Raw genomic sequence first — 18,136 nt, 5'->3', positions numbered from 1 at the left:
TCAGGAACATCATAGCCCTGCAGACTTCTTTACTAGGATAACTCTGCAGTACTGACAGCTATTATTTGGCGAGGTCGAATTTGTTGACCATATTTGAACTATTCATCAATACCTTTGGTACTTTTAAAATATTGAAGTTAGGTGTGGTGTCATTATGCCAGAAGATAAAACAGGACCCAATCATTCTAGGCTTTGGAGCCTCTCTGGTTTTCCTGCACTTAAGGGTCTCTAACATTTGCATTTACTTTCTCGTTATATTTCCTTCCGCCTGGAAGACTTGCTTGCAAAAAGAAGATGTAAGTGTAGTTAAAGCTTAATTTTAAAGGATTTATTAGACTGCTTGATTTAATTTTCTGTGTTATGTGACTACAGAAGATATTTTGCTCATCTTTCGGCTTAAATATTTGTAATAAATACATTTTAAATTTGTTTTAGGACTTAAAATTTAATAAGATTAATAACAGTTATTAAAATAAATCTGATTCTAATGCTAAAAACACAAAACAAAAAACTCAGCTAAAATAAATGCTGATTTGTCTTGTAGAAGGACCTTCCATTGTAAACTGAAAGTTTGAGCTCCAGTGCATGTTTGCAGCTTGGGTTTCAAGACACGGCTGTAGATTCTCAGTCATCCAGGACCAGTGAATCCTAAGTGCATAAGTAGAAGGCATCTGGACTTCTTTTTTTTTCATGATGTTTTTGGATCTTCAACAAAAAGTGAAGAGGTCCAGAAGCTTTATATTTAAGCACTCAGTATTTCAGGCCAATTTTTTTCTTTTTTTGGTCAAGTGTTGGGCCAACATTTAATCAAATCGCACACTGCCCCTCCCTCATTGATTGCTGTTTACTACTAGTCAGCTGGCTGAAAGAAGACTATTATACTTTTCCACTGCCTACAAGTGAGACAAATTCAGCAGATTGGAAGCATTTCAAGTCACGAAAGATATGGACAGCCATAGTATGGAAATTAACTCTAAACTCTGTTGTAATGCTACAATGTGGTAATGGTGTTTTAAAACTACAATTGAGAAACTGTAAATAACATGTCTGTTAACAGCTGTATACTAGCTACCTGAGCTGATGTCCCAACTAATAAACCAGTTAATATCAGCTTGTTATACTTGCATAACAAAAACTAGAAGAGCAAAAAGGTAAATTAAAGCTGCAAGCAACGTATGAGGTTTAACAATTTTGTTTTTGTTGTCAAGAAGTCAAACTATGAGGTTTGGCCCCCTTCAACATGCACAAAAATGTACAATTTTGATAACTGCAGCTGCAGTGTCAAAAAAAAAAAACAAAAAAAAAACTAGTGTGTTTGTAAAGTGCCTTGAGACCGTATACAGGTCTTTCTCAAAATATTAGCATATTGTGATAAAGTTCATTATTTTCCATAATGTCATGATGAAAATTTAACATTCATATATTTTAGATTCATTGCACACTAACTGAAATATTTCAGGTCTTTTATTGTCTTAATACGGATGATTGTGGCATACAGCTCATGAAAACCCAAAATTCCTATCTCACAAAATTAGCATATTTCATCCGACCAATAAAAGAAAAGTGTTTTTAATACAAAAAACGTCAACCTTCAAATAATCATGTACAGTTATGCACTCAATACTTGGTCGGGAATCCTTTTGCAGAAATGACTGCTTCAATGCGGCGTGGCATGGAGGCAATCAGCCTGTGGCACTGCTGAGGTCTTATGGAGGCCCAGGATGCTTCGATAGCGGCCTTTAGCTCATCCAGAGTGTTGGGTCTTGAGTCTCTCAACGTTCTCTTCACAACATCCCACAGATTCTCTATGGGGTTCAGGTCAGGAGAGTTGGCAGGCCAATTGAGCACACTGATACCATGGTCAGTAAACCATTTACCAGTGGTTTTGGCACTGTGAGCAGGTGCCAGGTCGTGCTGAAAAATGAAATCTTCATCTCCATAAAGCTTTTCAGCAGATGGAAGCATGAAGTGCTCCAAAATCTCCTGATAGCTAGCTGCATTGACCCTGCCCTTGATAAAACACAGTGGACCAACACCAGCAGCTGACACGGCACCCCAGACCATCACTGACTGTGGGTACTTGACACTGGACTTCTGGCATTTTGGCATTTCCTTCTCCCCAGTCTTCCTCCAGACTCTGGCACCTTGATTTCCGAATGACATGCAGAATTTGCTTTCATCCGAAAAAGTACTTTGGACCACTGAGCAACAGTCCAGTGCTGCTTCTTTGTAGCCCAGGTCAGGCGCTTCTGCCGCTGTTTCTGGTTCAAAAGTGGCTTGACCTGGGGAATGCGGCACCTGTAGCCCATTTCCTGCACACGCCTGTGCACGGTGGCTCTGGATGTTTCTAGTCCAGACTCAGTCCACTGCTTCCGCAGGTCCCCCAAGGTCTGGAATCGGCCCTTCTCCACAATCTTCCTCAGGGTCCGGTCACCTCTTCTTGTTGTGTAGCGTTTTCTGCCACACTTTCTCCTTCCCACAGACTTCCCTTGATACAGCACTCTGGGAACAGCCTATTCGTTCAGAAATTTCTTTCTGTGTCTTACCCTCTTGCTTGAGGGTGTCAATAGTGACTTTCTGGACAGCAGTCAGGTCGGCAGTCTTACCCATGATTGGGGTTTTGAGTGATGAACCAGGCTGGGAGTTTTAAAGGCCTCAGGAATCTTTTGCAGGTGTTTAGAGTTAACTTGTTGATTCAGATGATTAGGTTCATAGCTCGTTTAGAGACCCTTTTAATGATATGCTAATTTTGTGAGATAGGAATTTTGGGTTTTCATGAGCTGTATGCCACAATCATCCGTATTAAGACAATAAAAGACCTGAAATATTTCAGTTAGTGTGCAATGAATCTAAAATATATGAATGTTAAATTTTCATCATGACATTATGGAAAATAATGAACTTTATCACAATATGCTAATATTTTGAGAAGGACCTGTATTTGATATGAATTGGTGCTATATAAATGGAATTAATTGAATTTATTTAATATTTTTGAAGAAATGTTAAAGATATGATTATTGCAATTGCAACATTCAATAGATATAGCAGTGTAACAACATCTCTCACCACAAAATTTTGGGATATTAAAATGTCACAATGCTCACCAACATGAAGTCCATCTCAAAAATCAGTGTCTATTTGCTGTTATCATGTGACATCATCTGGTGTAAGTCTAAGCTCTTATGAGCCCTAGATATAAAGGTATAAGTGCTTCCAGCTTGACACACTATTTTTGAGACTAATTTTGAAGTAAGAGAGGAAGTACTAGCGTTGCCCTGTTGTGTTGACAGAGTCATAAAGACTTCTTGTCAGGCAGCCTGACTGTCAACACTTGGTTACATAAGCAATCAATGACCATCCACCACTTTTGAAATATGTTTTGTGGCAGCATTTAAGGTTACTTGTTAGAAAATAAAGAAACAATAAAAAAGTGATGGACAAGATACAAATGTGAGAATAGTGTGAGAATATAGCAATTGCTTAATTGTTAACTGCTAACAAGGCTAATGTTCGCATCTGCTTTGCAGCTTCCTATCAGTGATAAACAAAAAACATTTTTTTTACAGTTTTTTTATCCTTTAAAACACAATAAGGGGCAATTTTGAACACTTTTTGGAATTTGCACTACTATAAAATGAGACAAGTATAAAACCACAATAAAAAGACTGTTTAAGCCTAAATGGATTATTCTAGCCCGATTACAGATTATTTAAAACACATTTTATAATTTGTGAAAGCCTTATTTGTCAGATAAAAAAAAAGTTTCTTATGTCTCACAAAAATGTTGTGAAAATCCTGTATGGTCTTTTTCAGGTGAAGTCTATGTAATGTACTGTATGATAAGCTGGATGTATCATTACATACCTATTTTTTTAGCGGCCAAATTGTGGCCATGTTGGATCATGTTTTCTGTAAATACTGGGATAAAATGAAACCTTGATGTTTTTAATTAGACTTCAATATCATTGCTGATTGTGTGCATGTTTGGGTTTACAAAAAGTTGAACACAGTTTGCCAAAATAACTTTACCTGAAGCCAAATTTGTCCATTGCGATGGCAAAGTGTCTTGGCTGGTCGTAACAGTGATAGAGGTTTCGGTCGTCCATGGGGATCAGATCCACGTCGCTGAAGATGAAGCAGTCATACTCAGCATCCTTCAGAGCTTCCGTGTAGCCAACATTCAGCAGCTTTGCCCGATTGAATGTATCCTCACCCAGCTGCAAAAAATTCAAAATCATGTGTTACACATAATCAAGGTTTTTCAAACTTTACATAAAATTGCAGACATTTAATATTTGGTTACACTTTAGGAATTATTTCCAACAGCAAGATACATAATCGAAGCTTGTAAATAACTATACAAAGGAGCTAACTCAGAAACCCCAAAAAAGAACAGGAAGTGATTAAAGTATGCAAATAATTGGTTCTTTAACTGGTTCTTAAGGTTTGGTGTTTGTGTTGAAAGAAGTACTTGAGTTCTTCAATTGAGAATTTTTGATATTGTGATAAAAAAGTAGTATTACAGACCTAGACTCCACAAAACAAACATTCTCATCCCATTATATTAGCAGCTCCTCGACCCCTCCTTGAGGGTCAGATTAATTCTATTTTTCATATAGCACCATATTACATAACACATAAGTAACCTAGTGGTACTTTTTCCAATAGAACAGATCTACCTTTTATTATCTTTTATTTTATATTTTTATATCATTTTATTAAAACAAATAGCTCTATTTTATTACTTATAGGCATAACCTGGTTACCAGTGTCAAGGTAACTAGCCCAGGTTTTGAAAAATATATGGCTTGAAATTCACAATAAAAGTCGGTCATATCATTCCTAACGTTTAAAGTCACTTTGATTAGATGCCATAGAAAGTTTGAGTGAGCAGATTTTCCTTCGCCTGTTAGGAGCAGGTGATGCATCTCCCTTACCTGTTTTGTATATTTACAAACGTCCGCAGTTTGGAAAGTCATTTCATGGAAACTAAAGGAGTCCATGATTGTTATTAAGGTAATCCTTTCTTGAAATCATAGTAGGCATGCTAGTGAAGTAGATCAGTCTGTGTGTTAAGCAGAAGAGTGCAGGCTAGCTAACCAATACCCTTAGCCTGGCTACGTAACTAGCTAATGTAATCTAGTTAGTCTTCTTTTGCTACTCTAATAGGGAAAAATAATTATAATCTGTGCAATTAGCCCATTTACTAAAAAAAAATGTTTGAGCAAATGGCATACTTGAAAGGGATTCATCTATTTTCTGACGTAATAAAACAAATATTTACTGGTATTATTTGAAGAAAGGGGCAGACACTTTCTGATTGTGGGCAGATAAGAAGCTAAGACAAGGGTCCATTACTATTGTAGGACATTGGCATTCGTCATTAGCATCCTCTGTCAGGGGTGGACAAGAACAAGGGTTTAAGGGTTTCCACTGGATCAGAACAAAACAACAAAAAGAGCCAATAACTTACTTAATTCTTTAATTATTATAATAACTCATTATTTTCCATTTTAGTTTAGATACCTAGTTGTTTCAAGAGTATAGAGCCTTCAGGGACCCTGCAGTGGACCCAGCTCCCACTTTTTGCTAATGTTATTTAGTCACTTTTTATTAAGAAATTTTAGCTTCATCACTTATCTAAGCTAGTAGCCTGTTTGGATTTTCTTACCTAGGCTGGAATGTTAAATTGTCTCACCTCTGAGCACCCAAATACAATTTAATGTAACTGACCATCAATAAACAACAGTATTTAGTGTCTGCTGCACTGTTCTGTACAGTATTTATTGCTACATGCAGTTTCAATTGATGTGTTCTTTGACTCCAAGGAGACCCGCCTGCTGCAGTAAAGTGGATCTTTATTTTTCAGCGTATCCCAGGTTCAAGACTTTGCCGAAGCTAAATAAATTCTGTTCTGACAGCACAGAGGTGTCCGACTGTCAAGGTCAATATATCGCACAGTTATAAATTTAATATTGCTGAAGGTATTGTACATCTCTCTTAGTTAGGCCTTTGACTCGGCTTGGTAATGTCTAGCTCATTGTCAAGCAGAGGGTTCAAGCAATAAATAGCTACAGTGCAACCTGTCTATTATGCTCAAATATGCTTTGAATTTGTGCTACTTTCCTAGGCAACTACAAACAAAAAGACAAAGAAATTCTGAGAAAAAAATTATTTTTTTTCAGTAGTTGTTCTCAGATACTGGGCAAAAAAAAAAAAAGGGAAAATGGAAAAAGAAATAAAAAAAAAAAGGGAAAAAAGAAACAAATGGTTTTGAAATTTACAACAAATCATTCTTATTTTACTGTTGTTTTTTTTACCATTATACATGGAAAGCACAGGTTAAAATCCTAATTGGGTCAACAACTTAATCTACATTTTACACATAAGGAGGTGGAAGGACCAAAGGATTTAAATATAAGAATTAGACGTGTTTAAAGTCTGTGTACTTTTGCGTTTATTCATTATTCTATTTTTGGAAGTAAAATCAAATTCTGGGAAAGGTGTCAGTTTGGTTTTCTGATTCGTATGAGTCATCAGAATATCTAACTTGAAGAAGGATGAAAGAATGAAACCGTTTCAGCTTTAACTTTAACTCCAAAAAAACTAAATAGACATCTACAAATATGTGTTATCCCTGCAAACACTTTGTTCATAAACAAGTTGTGTGAGTATTATATCTGGCACAGTCAAAATGGGCCCACCGACCGCATAGGTTACACTTAAAGTGACAAAGTGACAGATACAGAATAACAAATACTCAAAAATAAAGAAATATAGTATAATTAGTGTTTGTCGTGGTTCACGTGGTTGACGCTAAACAATGGGAGTCATTTGGTTTACAGTATAATAACGATATTAAGAAAGTCAAACTAAAGTCATTTACAAATATCCCACAAGCTCATTGTAATGTTAACTTTAAACGAGAAATAATACTCAAGGAAAATAGGACTCAAAATAAATTAAATAAGATTTACTGTAACCTTGACTAAATTAAACTTGCACAGCCAGGACGTCTTGATAAAAGGGCTTTCATTTAAGCGACCTGTGGCATATCATCGGTGTGTGCATTTCTACAAGGTAGGTGGCAATGGCTGCATTGATTGCAGAATTTGTGCGAAATTTTGTTCCCCTGAAATAATCTGTCCCCCTTCTATCTGTATATTGTGACTCCAGGAGGCGCTGTTGCTTTATATGGGCTGTGTGCTTGCCTCAGCAGATTCTTCTCACCAGTCTGCTGCCCACTAAACTCACCCTAACCTCACAGGACTCATACCTAAACCTAAAGAACTCTGTTGTGAAATACATGTATTAACATGGTACAACATGGGACCAGGGGATCACATTATTTCAGGGGAACAGAATTTCGCAAAAGTTCTGTAACCAATGCAGGGCCATTGCCAGTATCTGGCTCCGCCGAAATCTCTTGCATGGTGAACTAACAATATATAAAACATGTCTTTCTTTTAACCATTAAAATTAGAAAACCACAGCCTTTTTTATTTTTGGAATCGTTTTTCTGATTTAATTTTAAAACCCAAAAAAAAAAAAGCCTCATAATTCATTATTTTGAATGAAGAAAAACCAAAGAATGAACATGGATTTTTTTTTTAAAGCAAAATAAGGGCCATTTCTGCTTTTCTTTAATTCATACGAATCAGAAAACCCAACTGGCACCATTTTTAGAATTTGATTTCACTTCCAAAAACAGAACAATGGATGAACACAAAAGTACACAGACCGTTTAAACACAATAGTCTCTCCCTGACCAGCTGCAAAATCAAGCTTTAGAAACAAAGACACAAAAATATTTTTGTGTTTTGTGTGTTTTGTGTAATGTGTTTTTTGTGTTATTTTGTTTGCCTTATACTCAAGTAACATTGTGCCATGGTGAAAACCTACTTCAGGGTATTTTATTGGGGTTTAATATGGTAGCGCAACACAAAATGGACAGTGGACGGTAATATTAGCCTCTAGAACTGCAAAGGTTGTAGAGACCTACTCCAAAGGCTTGCAGCTGTAATGGTGGTTGAATGTAATTCTTCAAAGTGTTGTCTTGGGGGGCTGAGTACAAATACATGTCGGGCTTTTCATATTTTTTGTTTGTAAAAAATGTTGTTTCCTTTTCACAATGATACACTACTTTGTGTTGGTATATCACATAAAATCAAGATTTTGGGTGTAGCATCACAAAATGTGGGTGGATTCCAGGGATGTGAATATTTTGGCAGAGAACCGCAAATAATGTCTTTGTCTTTTTCATTCATTCATTCATTCATTCATTCATTCATCTTCTATCCTGCTTATTCAATAGTGGGTCACAGGGGAGCTGGTACCTATCTTCAGCAGTCTACGGGCGAGAGGCAGGGTACATCCTGGACAGGTCACCAGCAGGGCAACACATACAGACATACTGGAAAAATAACCATGCACACACTCATTCACACCTAAGGGAAATTTAGAGAGACCAATTAACAACAACAGTCATGTTTTTAGACTGTGGGAGGAATCTGGAGTACCCGGTGAGAACCCATGCATGCACGGGGAGAGCATGCAAACTCCATGCAGAAAGACCCCTGGCCAGGAGTCGAACCCAGGACCTTCTTGCTGCAAGGTTTGCCAACTAGCTGCAAGTGCTACAAACTGCGCCACCATGCAGCCCGTCTTTGTGTTTTCAATTCTTAAATTATTGCTCTAGTATTAAACGTATGACGCAGTAAATAGGATATGAAAAAAATCATTGTTTACAGAGGAATTGTGCCATTTCTGTATAACGTCACGCTGTTCAAAACTCATGCAAAGAATCTATGATATAAGGGGCCCCACAGGACATCACAGATTTATGTTAGTGTAACAATTAGGCTTCCCCAAAGGATAAATGCCCTAATGTTTCTACCGTTCAACAGAGCAATGACAGAGTTATAAATGTTGCTGAAGCGAAGTGATCACCATATTTCATTTATCCATAAGAGAGACAGAAATAAAGACTGTTTGAGATGATTGATGGATCTACTTCCTGTCCTCAGCCCTGCTCAAATTTTGGGAAGATATAATTGACTCTATACATGCATTACCAGTTCAGAATGACTGTGAATCAAGTACAATGGGTTATCACTGTTGTAAACCGTCTAATACCTGAGATTTTACAGCATAATCCCCCTTTTAACAGGTAACAAAAAATTTATTGTCACAAATCCACCAGGGCTCCAATTATCAGATAAAATGGCCCCCGGTCTGTGTTACTATGACATTCTATGTTGTTGCATAAAAAGATAAACCTTAACTGAAAAGGTAAATTAATTTAAAGAAACAACTATTCTATAAATGTAGATGAAATATTTTTCACAACATTGTAGAAGAGAGCCACAATGCTTAACCTGAAGCTATACAGAAACACCTTGGATAATGAATGCATCACCAACAGAAGATCCATTTTGACTGAAGACCTCTTAACTCTAAAAACATGCAGGCATTAGGAGAGCTGGAAAAGGAGCTGTCAATGAGACTTGCTTTATTTCAGTCCACATGATCAATAATGAAACTACAAATAAATAATGCTCTTAGTTTAAGGAAAATAAAAAAAAATCTTTCAAAGACAGTCATCCTAATTTGAAGACAATATGTGTGAAGGTGTTTATGAGGATTGGCTCAAATAGAAACCCAAATACGAAATAGATTTTCCTTTATTGGCGATGAATTGGCTAAGCTTGAGGGATGTCCTGCTCTCCTGTGATTGGTTGTGGAGTTGTTAGGCAACAAACAACCCGTAGGGAATTTTTAATTGCCGTGTACAAATGCAGGGTTACATTGTTCTTCACAGTCCTCAAATGTTTTCCTCCTTGTTTCAAATGCAGGTAGACGCCTTTGAGATCCACCAGAAGGGTTCAAAATCTTTGCTTTGTTCAAGTCGCACGCTACATGTGAACATATTTTAGTTTGGGAGGGTTTCTGTCATGGTATGACATCCTTGGACTTGGTTTGTGTTTTTGTATTAACCGTTCTTAGGTCTATGGTTTCCTTTATTGTTAATTAGTTCCACCTGTCCCTTATGCCTCCATGTCTCCTTGCCACACCTGTTCTTAGTTCCTGTGATTACCTGCCTTTATTTTCTCCCTGTATATTAGTTGGTCTGTGTTCTTTGTTCCCCGCTGGTTCCTCCATCACTATTCCTCGTTCACTACCCTTGTTTATGCTCAGTTATGCTTGGTCCTGTTTATGGCTGGTTCCTAATATCACGTTCTTGGTTTGGATCGGACCAAAGTGCAGATAAGAGCTTGGCAGCCGCATGATGAGAGGAAGACTTTTCTTTAATTAAAGGTCTCCAAAACGTAACATAATCCAACAAAAACATAAAACTACGGCTGCCCAAATCACGGCAGAATTAAATGTGCACCTCAACTCTCCTGTTTCCACCAGAACTGTCCGTCGGGAGCTCCACAGGGTCAATATACACGGCCGGGCTGCTATAGCCAAACCTTTGGTCACTCATGCCAATGCCAAACGTCAGTTTCAACAGTGCAAGGAGCACAAATCTTGGGCTGTGGACAATGTGAAACATGTATTGTTCTCCGATGAGTCCACCTTTACTGTTTTCCCCACATCCGAGAGAGTTACGGTGTGGAGAAGCCCCAAAGAAGCAAACCACCCAGACTGTTGCATGCCCAGAGTGAAGCATGGGGGTGGATCAGTGATGGTTTGGGTTGCCATATCATGGCATTCCCTTGGCCCAATAGTCAGGAAATGTTTTCCTCCACCAGTATCATGTAGTGACCTGGCCACTATCCTGCAAGAAGAATGGCTTAAAATCCCTCTGACCACTGTGCAGGACTTGTATATGTCATTCCCAAGATGAATTGATGCTGTATTGGCCACAAAAGGAGGCCCTACACCATACTAATAAATTATTGTGGTCTAAAACCAGGTGTTTCAGTTTCATTGTCCAACCCCTGTATTTCAGTTAGGTTTCTGTTAGTCTTTCTAAATGTGGCTTTGGACACTGAGGCAGGAATCCAGTCCATTTTCTCTTAGCTCAGGTAAGATGTTTCAGCACTTGTCTCTAGTTCAGGAGGAGCCTAACAAGGAATGTGACAGTTGCAGCCCATGTCCAGGACATGTCTGTATGTGGTGGATCTTGAAGATCTGACCCCCCCAAAGTTTAAATGGGTTTTACCTTACAATCTTTTAAACGCTATGTTGATACATGTTGGCAGTGCACCCTTTTTGAACCACCTTTTATCCTTCCACTTATCTTACCATTAATTTGCTTGCATAAAGCACTCTATTAACAAACTTGGCGTTTTGTGAGTATGTCTTTTTAAACTGAATTACTAGAATAGTAATACAATTTTCTATTGTTTTATTATCTGTATTATTTATTTTCCAGAAATTTTTTCTAAGCAATTTATTTTTTTAATCAAACAGCTAACAATGAACTTGCTCTTAAATACCTTTGTCCAGAAATGAGCTGTCTGTCACATCAAGTTTGGTTTATTCTCACAAGGTGCTGCAGTCTCCAACAGGTATATGTGGAGAGAATGATCTAAAACTATGTGTTTGTCTTGGCTGAGGGCATCAGTGTGCCTGTTAATAATCCAAAACCTCTTCCTTTAAGAATAAGAAATGCAAAATTCTAGGCATGGGCTTGTATGAGTTTCTCATGATCTGGCCACTTTTAGTATTAACTTTTTTAACTTGAGTGCATTTTAAACACAAAAATAAATAGCAAGGGATACCATGCTACTGTTTGCTTCTGTTTTTAAAAAAAACGCAATTTATTCTTAACACTTCATAACAACAAAAAGTTCTGGCATTTTCAATAATATTCATCATCTTCCTGCGTTTTGTCTGACCAGAAATATTTCTAAACACCAGAACTTGTCTATCTTTCTCTTTTTATGTTTTTGTGCAAAGGCCATGAATATTCAAATTGAATATATGACTAAATGTTTGGAATGGAAATAAAGGATGACTGGCATAAGGTAAATGGAGATAAAACAATGTGGACTCAGCTAATCAGGCGGAACTGCTGAGGGGGTCATGGGAGTCTGCTTCTCCGGTCTACATGTGTTCAGTGGATCTGGAGTACTACCACAGTGTAACCCCGAGATATTTTGTGGGGGATGTTGCAGGAGTATGGGGTATCTAGGTAGCTTTTAAGGGCTATCTGGTCCTTGTATGCCCCAAAGCAAGAGCTGTGTCTGCTAGTTGAGCCTCTTCCCAGTGTGTGACAGACTTCACCAGGGTATTCATGGACAGGATCTGAAGGCATTATGGTAGACAGGAAGTTGTCTGGTTTTGGAACCTCAGAATCTTATCTTTGTTTTTGCAGATGATGTGGTTCTGTTGGCTTCTTCAGGCCATAAAACTGCATGATGCACTGGAGCACTGGAACCGCTCCAGTGCATTGTTCACAGCTGAGTTCGGGGCCATGGTTCTCGACCGGAAAAAGGTGGGCTGCCTCCTCTGGGTTGGGGTCAGGCTCTGCCTCAAGCAGAGGAGATTAAGTATTTTGGTGTCTTGTTCACAATTGATGGTAGGATAGAACAGATGATGGACAGACAAACTAGGGCGTCGTCTGCAATTATGATGTCGCTCCTCCAGTCTGTTTTGGTGGAGAAACAGCTGAACCAAAAAGCAAAACTCTCGATTTACTGGTCCGTCTACATTACAACCCCTTACCTATGGTTATGAGATATGGATAATGACAAAAAAAACAAGATCCCGGATCCCAGACAAGCAGCTGAAATGAGCTTCCTCCAGGGGGTGGCTAGGCTCAGTCTCAGAGATCGGGTGAGGAGCTCCGTCATCAGAGAAGCCGCCGCTTTTGCGCATCAAAAGGAGACAGTTGAGGTTGTTTGGGCATCTGATCTGGATGCCTCCCTTTGGAGGAATTCCAGACAAATCCTAACAGGGAGGAGACCCTGGGAAAGACCCAGAACTTGCTGGAGGAACTATATATTCCGTCTGGTCTGAGAACACATTGGGATCCTCCAGAAAGAGCTGGAGAATGTCGCTGGGGAGATGGTGAAGCTGGCTTTAAATTCTGTTGTGTGGCAAAAGGCTATTTCACTTGAATTTTCACCATCCTGAAGTTTGTGATCAGTTATACCTTCACTTCACAAAAATCTAACTGGAATTTCATTGCTTTGTTTGGCATCAAAACCAAATCCAGTTCAGGAATCTTGGGTCCAGTTTAAAACTCAAAGGTAAAGGCACCAATAGACAAACTGTGAAATGGCCCTTTTGGACATTGGAATAAGTGAATGTTTATTTCTTTTCAACTAAAAAAACCCCAAAATGACCAATGAGTTGCATAAAAACTTAAGTTTCGATGTGGCAAGCCAAAAAACATCTCAAAGGTCATCTCAAAATAAATAATTGCCTTTTTTTTCTGAAATTCTAATTAGTATCCTTTATATGATGACACAATAAATAAAGTCTGGAAACTAACTTTTTCCAATATTTGTCAAAGGTGGTATATTTGTGAGGACCCAAATCTCGGTAAGACGGGAGGTAGAGCGAGTACAAATGTAAAGATGTTTAATAAAGAAACCACATATAATATTCAATTTTTCCCAGATTTTATTCCTTCTCCTTTAGGCTTCATTTTCTAACCAAAACATGTGCTTGTTTTTTTGCCACTCAGAGTGCATAGGAAATGACGACTGTACCACAATTTGCCTGCAATGGCCCGCAGGGGGATAGTGAAACTGTTCATGTGTGAATATTTGACAAATCATCAAATTACTGGGTCAAATGCAGAAAGAGTACTTAAATGTAGCAGTGCAATAGATTTTTGGCTCCTCACTTGTAATTTCACAGACATCTTTTAACTTTTCAAGGACATTTCTACTCCTTTAATATTTGATCAGACCCCAAATAATGCGGTTTGCATATGCATGTGGGTGGCAACCCCAGCCTTGAGTAAATTAGTTTACTGACAAGTGTGACAAGTGTGTGTGTGCAGCACAAAAATGACTTTCCCACTCGTTCCAAAGGACACATTCTTGATCTAGTTTGTTGTTCTGGTGTAGCTCTCTCTCAGTGTGCTGCCTCCAATTTGCCCATATCTGATCATAAACTGGTTAGCTTTAATGTTAATCTACAACTTTCCAGATCTCAGTCATCTTATTCTATATCTTTCTGTAACATTAAGCTCATTGATCCTTCTGCACTCTCTAACAAACTGGATATCTCCTTTAATTATAACAATCTATCTGGACCAAAATGTTTTCACACTATAACGGCAGTCTTCAAAGTATTCTGGGTGAGCTTGCCCCAGTTAAGAGATGCACCGGTAACTTTTCTGGTCCACATCCTGGTATACTGAAGAACTTTGTCTTCTCAAAGCTAAAGATCGTTGTCTGGAACATCTTCATAAAAACGGAGCCCACTGTTCACAAGACTATGTTTAAAGACCATATAAAACACTATAACGATTCTGCAAAGCCAAATTGCTCTACAATGCTATATAGCTAGAGTGAAGGGAACACCAAAAATACTACTATCAATTCAATTCAATTCAATTCAATTCATTTTATTTGAATAGCGCCAATTCACAACACACGTTGTCTCAAGGCACTTCACAAAAGTCAGGTACATACATTCCAATTAATCCTAACCATTGAACAGTGCAGTCAGATTCAGTTATTTATTCAAATTGGATAAAAAAAAATTTCTGTCTAAGGAAACCCAGCAGATTGCATCCAGTCAGTGACTTGCAGCATTCCCTCCTCCCGGATGAGCATGTAGAGTTAGTGGACTGTCACTGGTGTTGACTTTGCAGCAATCCCTCATACTGAGCATGCATGTAGCGACAGTGGAGAGGAAAAACTCCCTTTTAACAGGAAGAAACCTCCAGCAGAACCAGGCTCAGTGTGAGCGGCCATCTGCCACGACCGACTGGGGGTTTGAGAGAACAGAGCAGAGACACAAAAAGAACAAAGAAGCACTGATCCAGGAGTCCTTTCTATGGGAAGAAAAAGTAAATGTTAATGGATGTAGCTCCTTTAGTCGTTCCACCTAGAAAGAAAGAACAGACAAACTCTGAGCCAGTTTTCAAGGTTAGAGTCTGAAAGAGAGCACATAGTTAGTGTTTAGTTATAGTTTAAGCCTAGCCTTAGCCTTAAAAGTAGACAGTTTGTCCATCTAGAGCCCACTGATGGCCATTGTTATTCTAAAAACCACAACGATTAGGATGCCTTTCTCTGATTGATTATAACCATTGGAAAAGAGAAGGGGTCATACAGGTAGCAGAAATGGAGGGTGTGTTTGTACCTCAACCATAACTGAGCCGGTTTAGGCTAAACCTGACTCCCCCTTACTCCATCCAACAGAGAGGGAAGAAGACGGAGGTAAAAAAATAAGGAAGATAGCTCAGGATAACCTAAGCCACTATAACTATAAGCTTTATCAAAAAGGAAAGTTTTAAGCCTAGCCTTAAAAGTAGACAGGGTATCTGCCTCACGGACTAAAACTGGGAGCTGGTTCCACAGGAGAGGAGCCTGATAACTAAAATATCTGCCTCCCATTCTACTTCTAGAGACTCTAGGAACCACCAGTAAACCTGCAGTCTGAGAACGAAGTGCTCTATCAACACCATATTATGCCCTCCAGATAGTCTTCTATCTCAGATGTGTTCTAGTGATTACTGCAACAGATTCACTGACTTTGTAATGCTAAAATTGTGACTATCCATCAGGAGCTGTTCACTTTGCGATCCACCTCCTCTGGTCTTCTTTCTGTTTCCTCCCATGACCCCTCTGTTATAGAGCTTTTCCAGCTTTTAGCTCACCCTGTTTCAGAAATTTGCTGTCTTCTCCCTGTCAACTTGATTTACTTCCTACACACCATGTTTAAAGCTTGTCTTCCTTCACCGTCTTCTTTAATAACTAAAACAAATCACTTATTCCCTTCCACTGGTTTTGTCCCCTCATCACTCAAAACTGCTGCAATAACTCACATTCTCAAAACAACAGGCAGTGATCTTAACAACTTGATTGACTGACAACTGATTTCCATCCCCTCCCAGCACAAAGACAGCTTTGGTTAAAATCACCAATGACCTCCTGATTGCTGCAGACTCTGGACTTTTATAACTACTCATTCTCCTCGACCTCAGCGCAGCATTTGACACCATGTCTAACCACATCCTCCTTGACAAATTATCTTCCATCAGATTATCTGGCACCTCTTTGACTTGGTTCAAATCTTACCTCTCTGACTGACAATTTGGGTCACTTCAGGTGTTCCTCAAGGTTCTGTTCTTGGTCCTATGCTGATTATCATTTATCGTCTTCTGATTGCTCTCATTTTGAAAAAAAATTGGTATTCACTTTCACTGCTATTTGGATGACACCCAGCTCTATCTCTCCACTAAGCCCAATACCACCCTTGTACCATCCTTCCTTCCACCATCTTTGCTGTCGGATTGAATTTGTGAAATTAAATAATTGTTTAGTCAAAACCTTCTCAAACTGAACTCTAAGAAAACAGAAGGTCTCCTTGTTGGCACCAAGTCCACTTTAACCTAATATAACAGTTTTACAATTGATGATTCTACAATTTCTCCCTCCCCTCAAGCTAAGAGTCTGGGTGTCAGTGATAGCACTTTATCTTTTGAATGACAATGATATTACTCAGTCTGCTTATTTCCATCTTCAAAACATCAACTGTATCCATCCATCCCCTCAACCCAGCTGCGCTACCATCCTCATCAAGGCACTTGTCACTTCTCAATTAGATTACCGTAACTCCCTTCTTTCCTGTCTTCCTCTCAAAATCACTCATAAACTTCAGCTTGTCCAGAACACAGCAGCGATAATTACTAGAACCCCCTCGATAAAACATGCCACTTCTATTCCTAAACATCTTCACTGGTTACCCTTTAAATACCCCGTCAATCACAAGATTCTTTTTCTCACTTTCAAAGCTGTCAATAACTTGGCACCTCTGTACATCACTGATCTTCTTTGTTATTACACACACTCCTGAACTCTTTGCTTTTCCTCATCCTTCCTTGTTACACCTCCTGTCTGCTTGACAATCATGGAGTCCGGAACCTTCTCCCGCACAGCCTCCCATCTTTGGAGCTATCTCCCACAATAAGTGACTCTGATTCTCTGTCCTCATTTAAATATTGTCTCTAAATTCCCTTCTTTAAACTTGTTTTTTCTGTTAAATGACATTTATTATACCAATAAATGTTCTTGAATGTATTGTTATTTACTCATATATTGTTTTATTGTTTACGTCTTTTTTTGTTCTTGTATATTTTCTTGTTCAAAGACCTTGAGTGACATGAAAGGCACCTTCAAATAAAATGTATTGTTATTTTTCTTCTTTATTGTTATTATATGTATGGTTTTCCCTGAGTTTGCTGATTCTTATGCCTAATGCCCTTGGTATTTTATAAATCCAAAGCGTGCATTTGGGTCTACTGTATATCTCAAACTTTTCACATTTGCTGCATAATTAATTTGGAAATAAAAGTGGCAGCTGCCAGGCGCCATACTCTTTAAATGAAGTGCTTCAGGCTTTATAAATCCAGACAATAGCATGCAAACAAAAGGCTTGTTGAGATTATTGTGCACTAATAAGCTTTTGTAAATAATGAGCCATTTTCTCGCTGACATTTTGTCAGACGTTTTTATTAATGGTGACTTGCAATATTTGTACTGAACCCATGCCAAATGAAAATTCAAATTAAACAAAGTTCATTTCTGATAAACAACTACAAACTTAATTTACACATTTGTTGAATGTTGAAACTTTTTTTAATAAGGTAAATTCGTTAGTTTAGTTTTATGTGCACAATTAAACGTGCACAGCCGTGAAGTGTACCTTTTTTATGCATAAGTGTAAAACGGCCTCACTGGATGTCACCTTGACAGTTGAAACCAAACGTTTAAATACACTGTATAAAAAGACATGGGCCTAAACCTATTTTTCTCACTGTGTGGCATTAAATCAGACTAAACCTTTAACTTCTTAGGTCAGTTAGGATGCCTTACAGTTATTTTTATTTAATAAATACCAGATTAATTGCAGCCTTGTTGTGTGATTATGGATGTTAATCTGTGTCCTGTTGATTCTGATTTTTCTTTGGACCTTGTGATACTACAGTCTAAAAACC

General features: G+C 38.3%; 1 protein-coding gene across 3 annotated transcripts in view; it reads right to left on the bottom strand.

Annotated features, from left to right (window-relative positions):
- Positions 1 to 18,136, bottom strand: part of b4galt2 (UDP-Gal:betaGlcNAc beta 1,4- galactosyltransferase, polypeptide 2) — a 266,605-nt gene that overhangs the window by 68,613 nt on the left and 179,856 nt on the right. For all 3 annotated transcript variants that reach the window (XM_047367011.1, XM_047367012.1, XM_047367013.1), the window contains one exon: positions 4,033 to 4,220. In XM_047367011.1, the coding sequence (XP_047222967.1) occupies positions 4,033 to 4,220 (188 nt within the window). The remainder of the gene's footprint in view (positions 1 to 4,032; positions 4,221 to 18,136) is intronic.

This window comes from Girardinichthys multiradiatus, chromosome 6 (assembly GCF_021462225.1).
Source record: "Girardinichthys multiradiatus isolate DD_20200921_A chromosome 6, DD_fGirMul_XY1, whole genome shotgun sequence".
NCBI classification, from domain to species: Eukaryota; Metazoa; Chordata; class Actinopteri; order Cyprinodontiformes; family Goodeidae; genus Girardinichthys; species Girardinichthys multiradiatus.
This window is presented reverse-complemented; position numbering and strand designations above follow the sequence as displayed.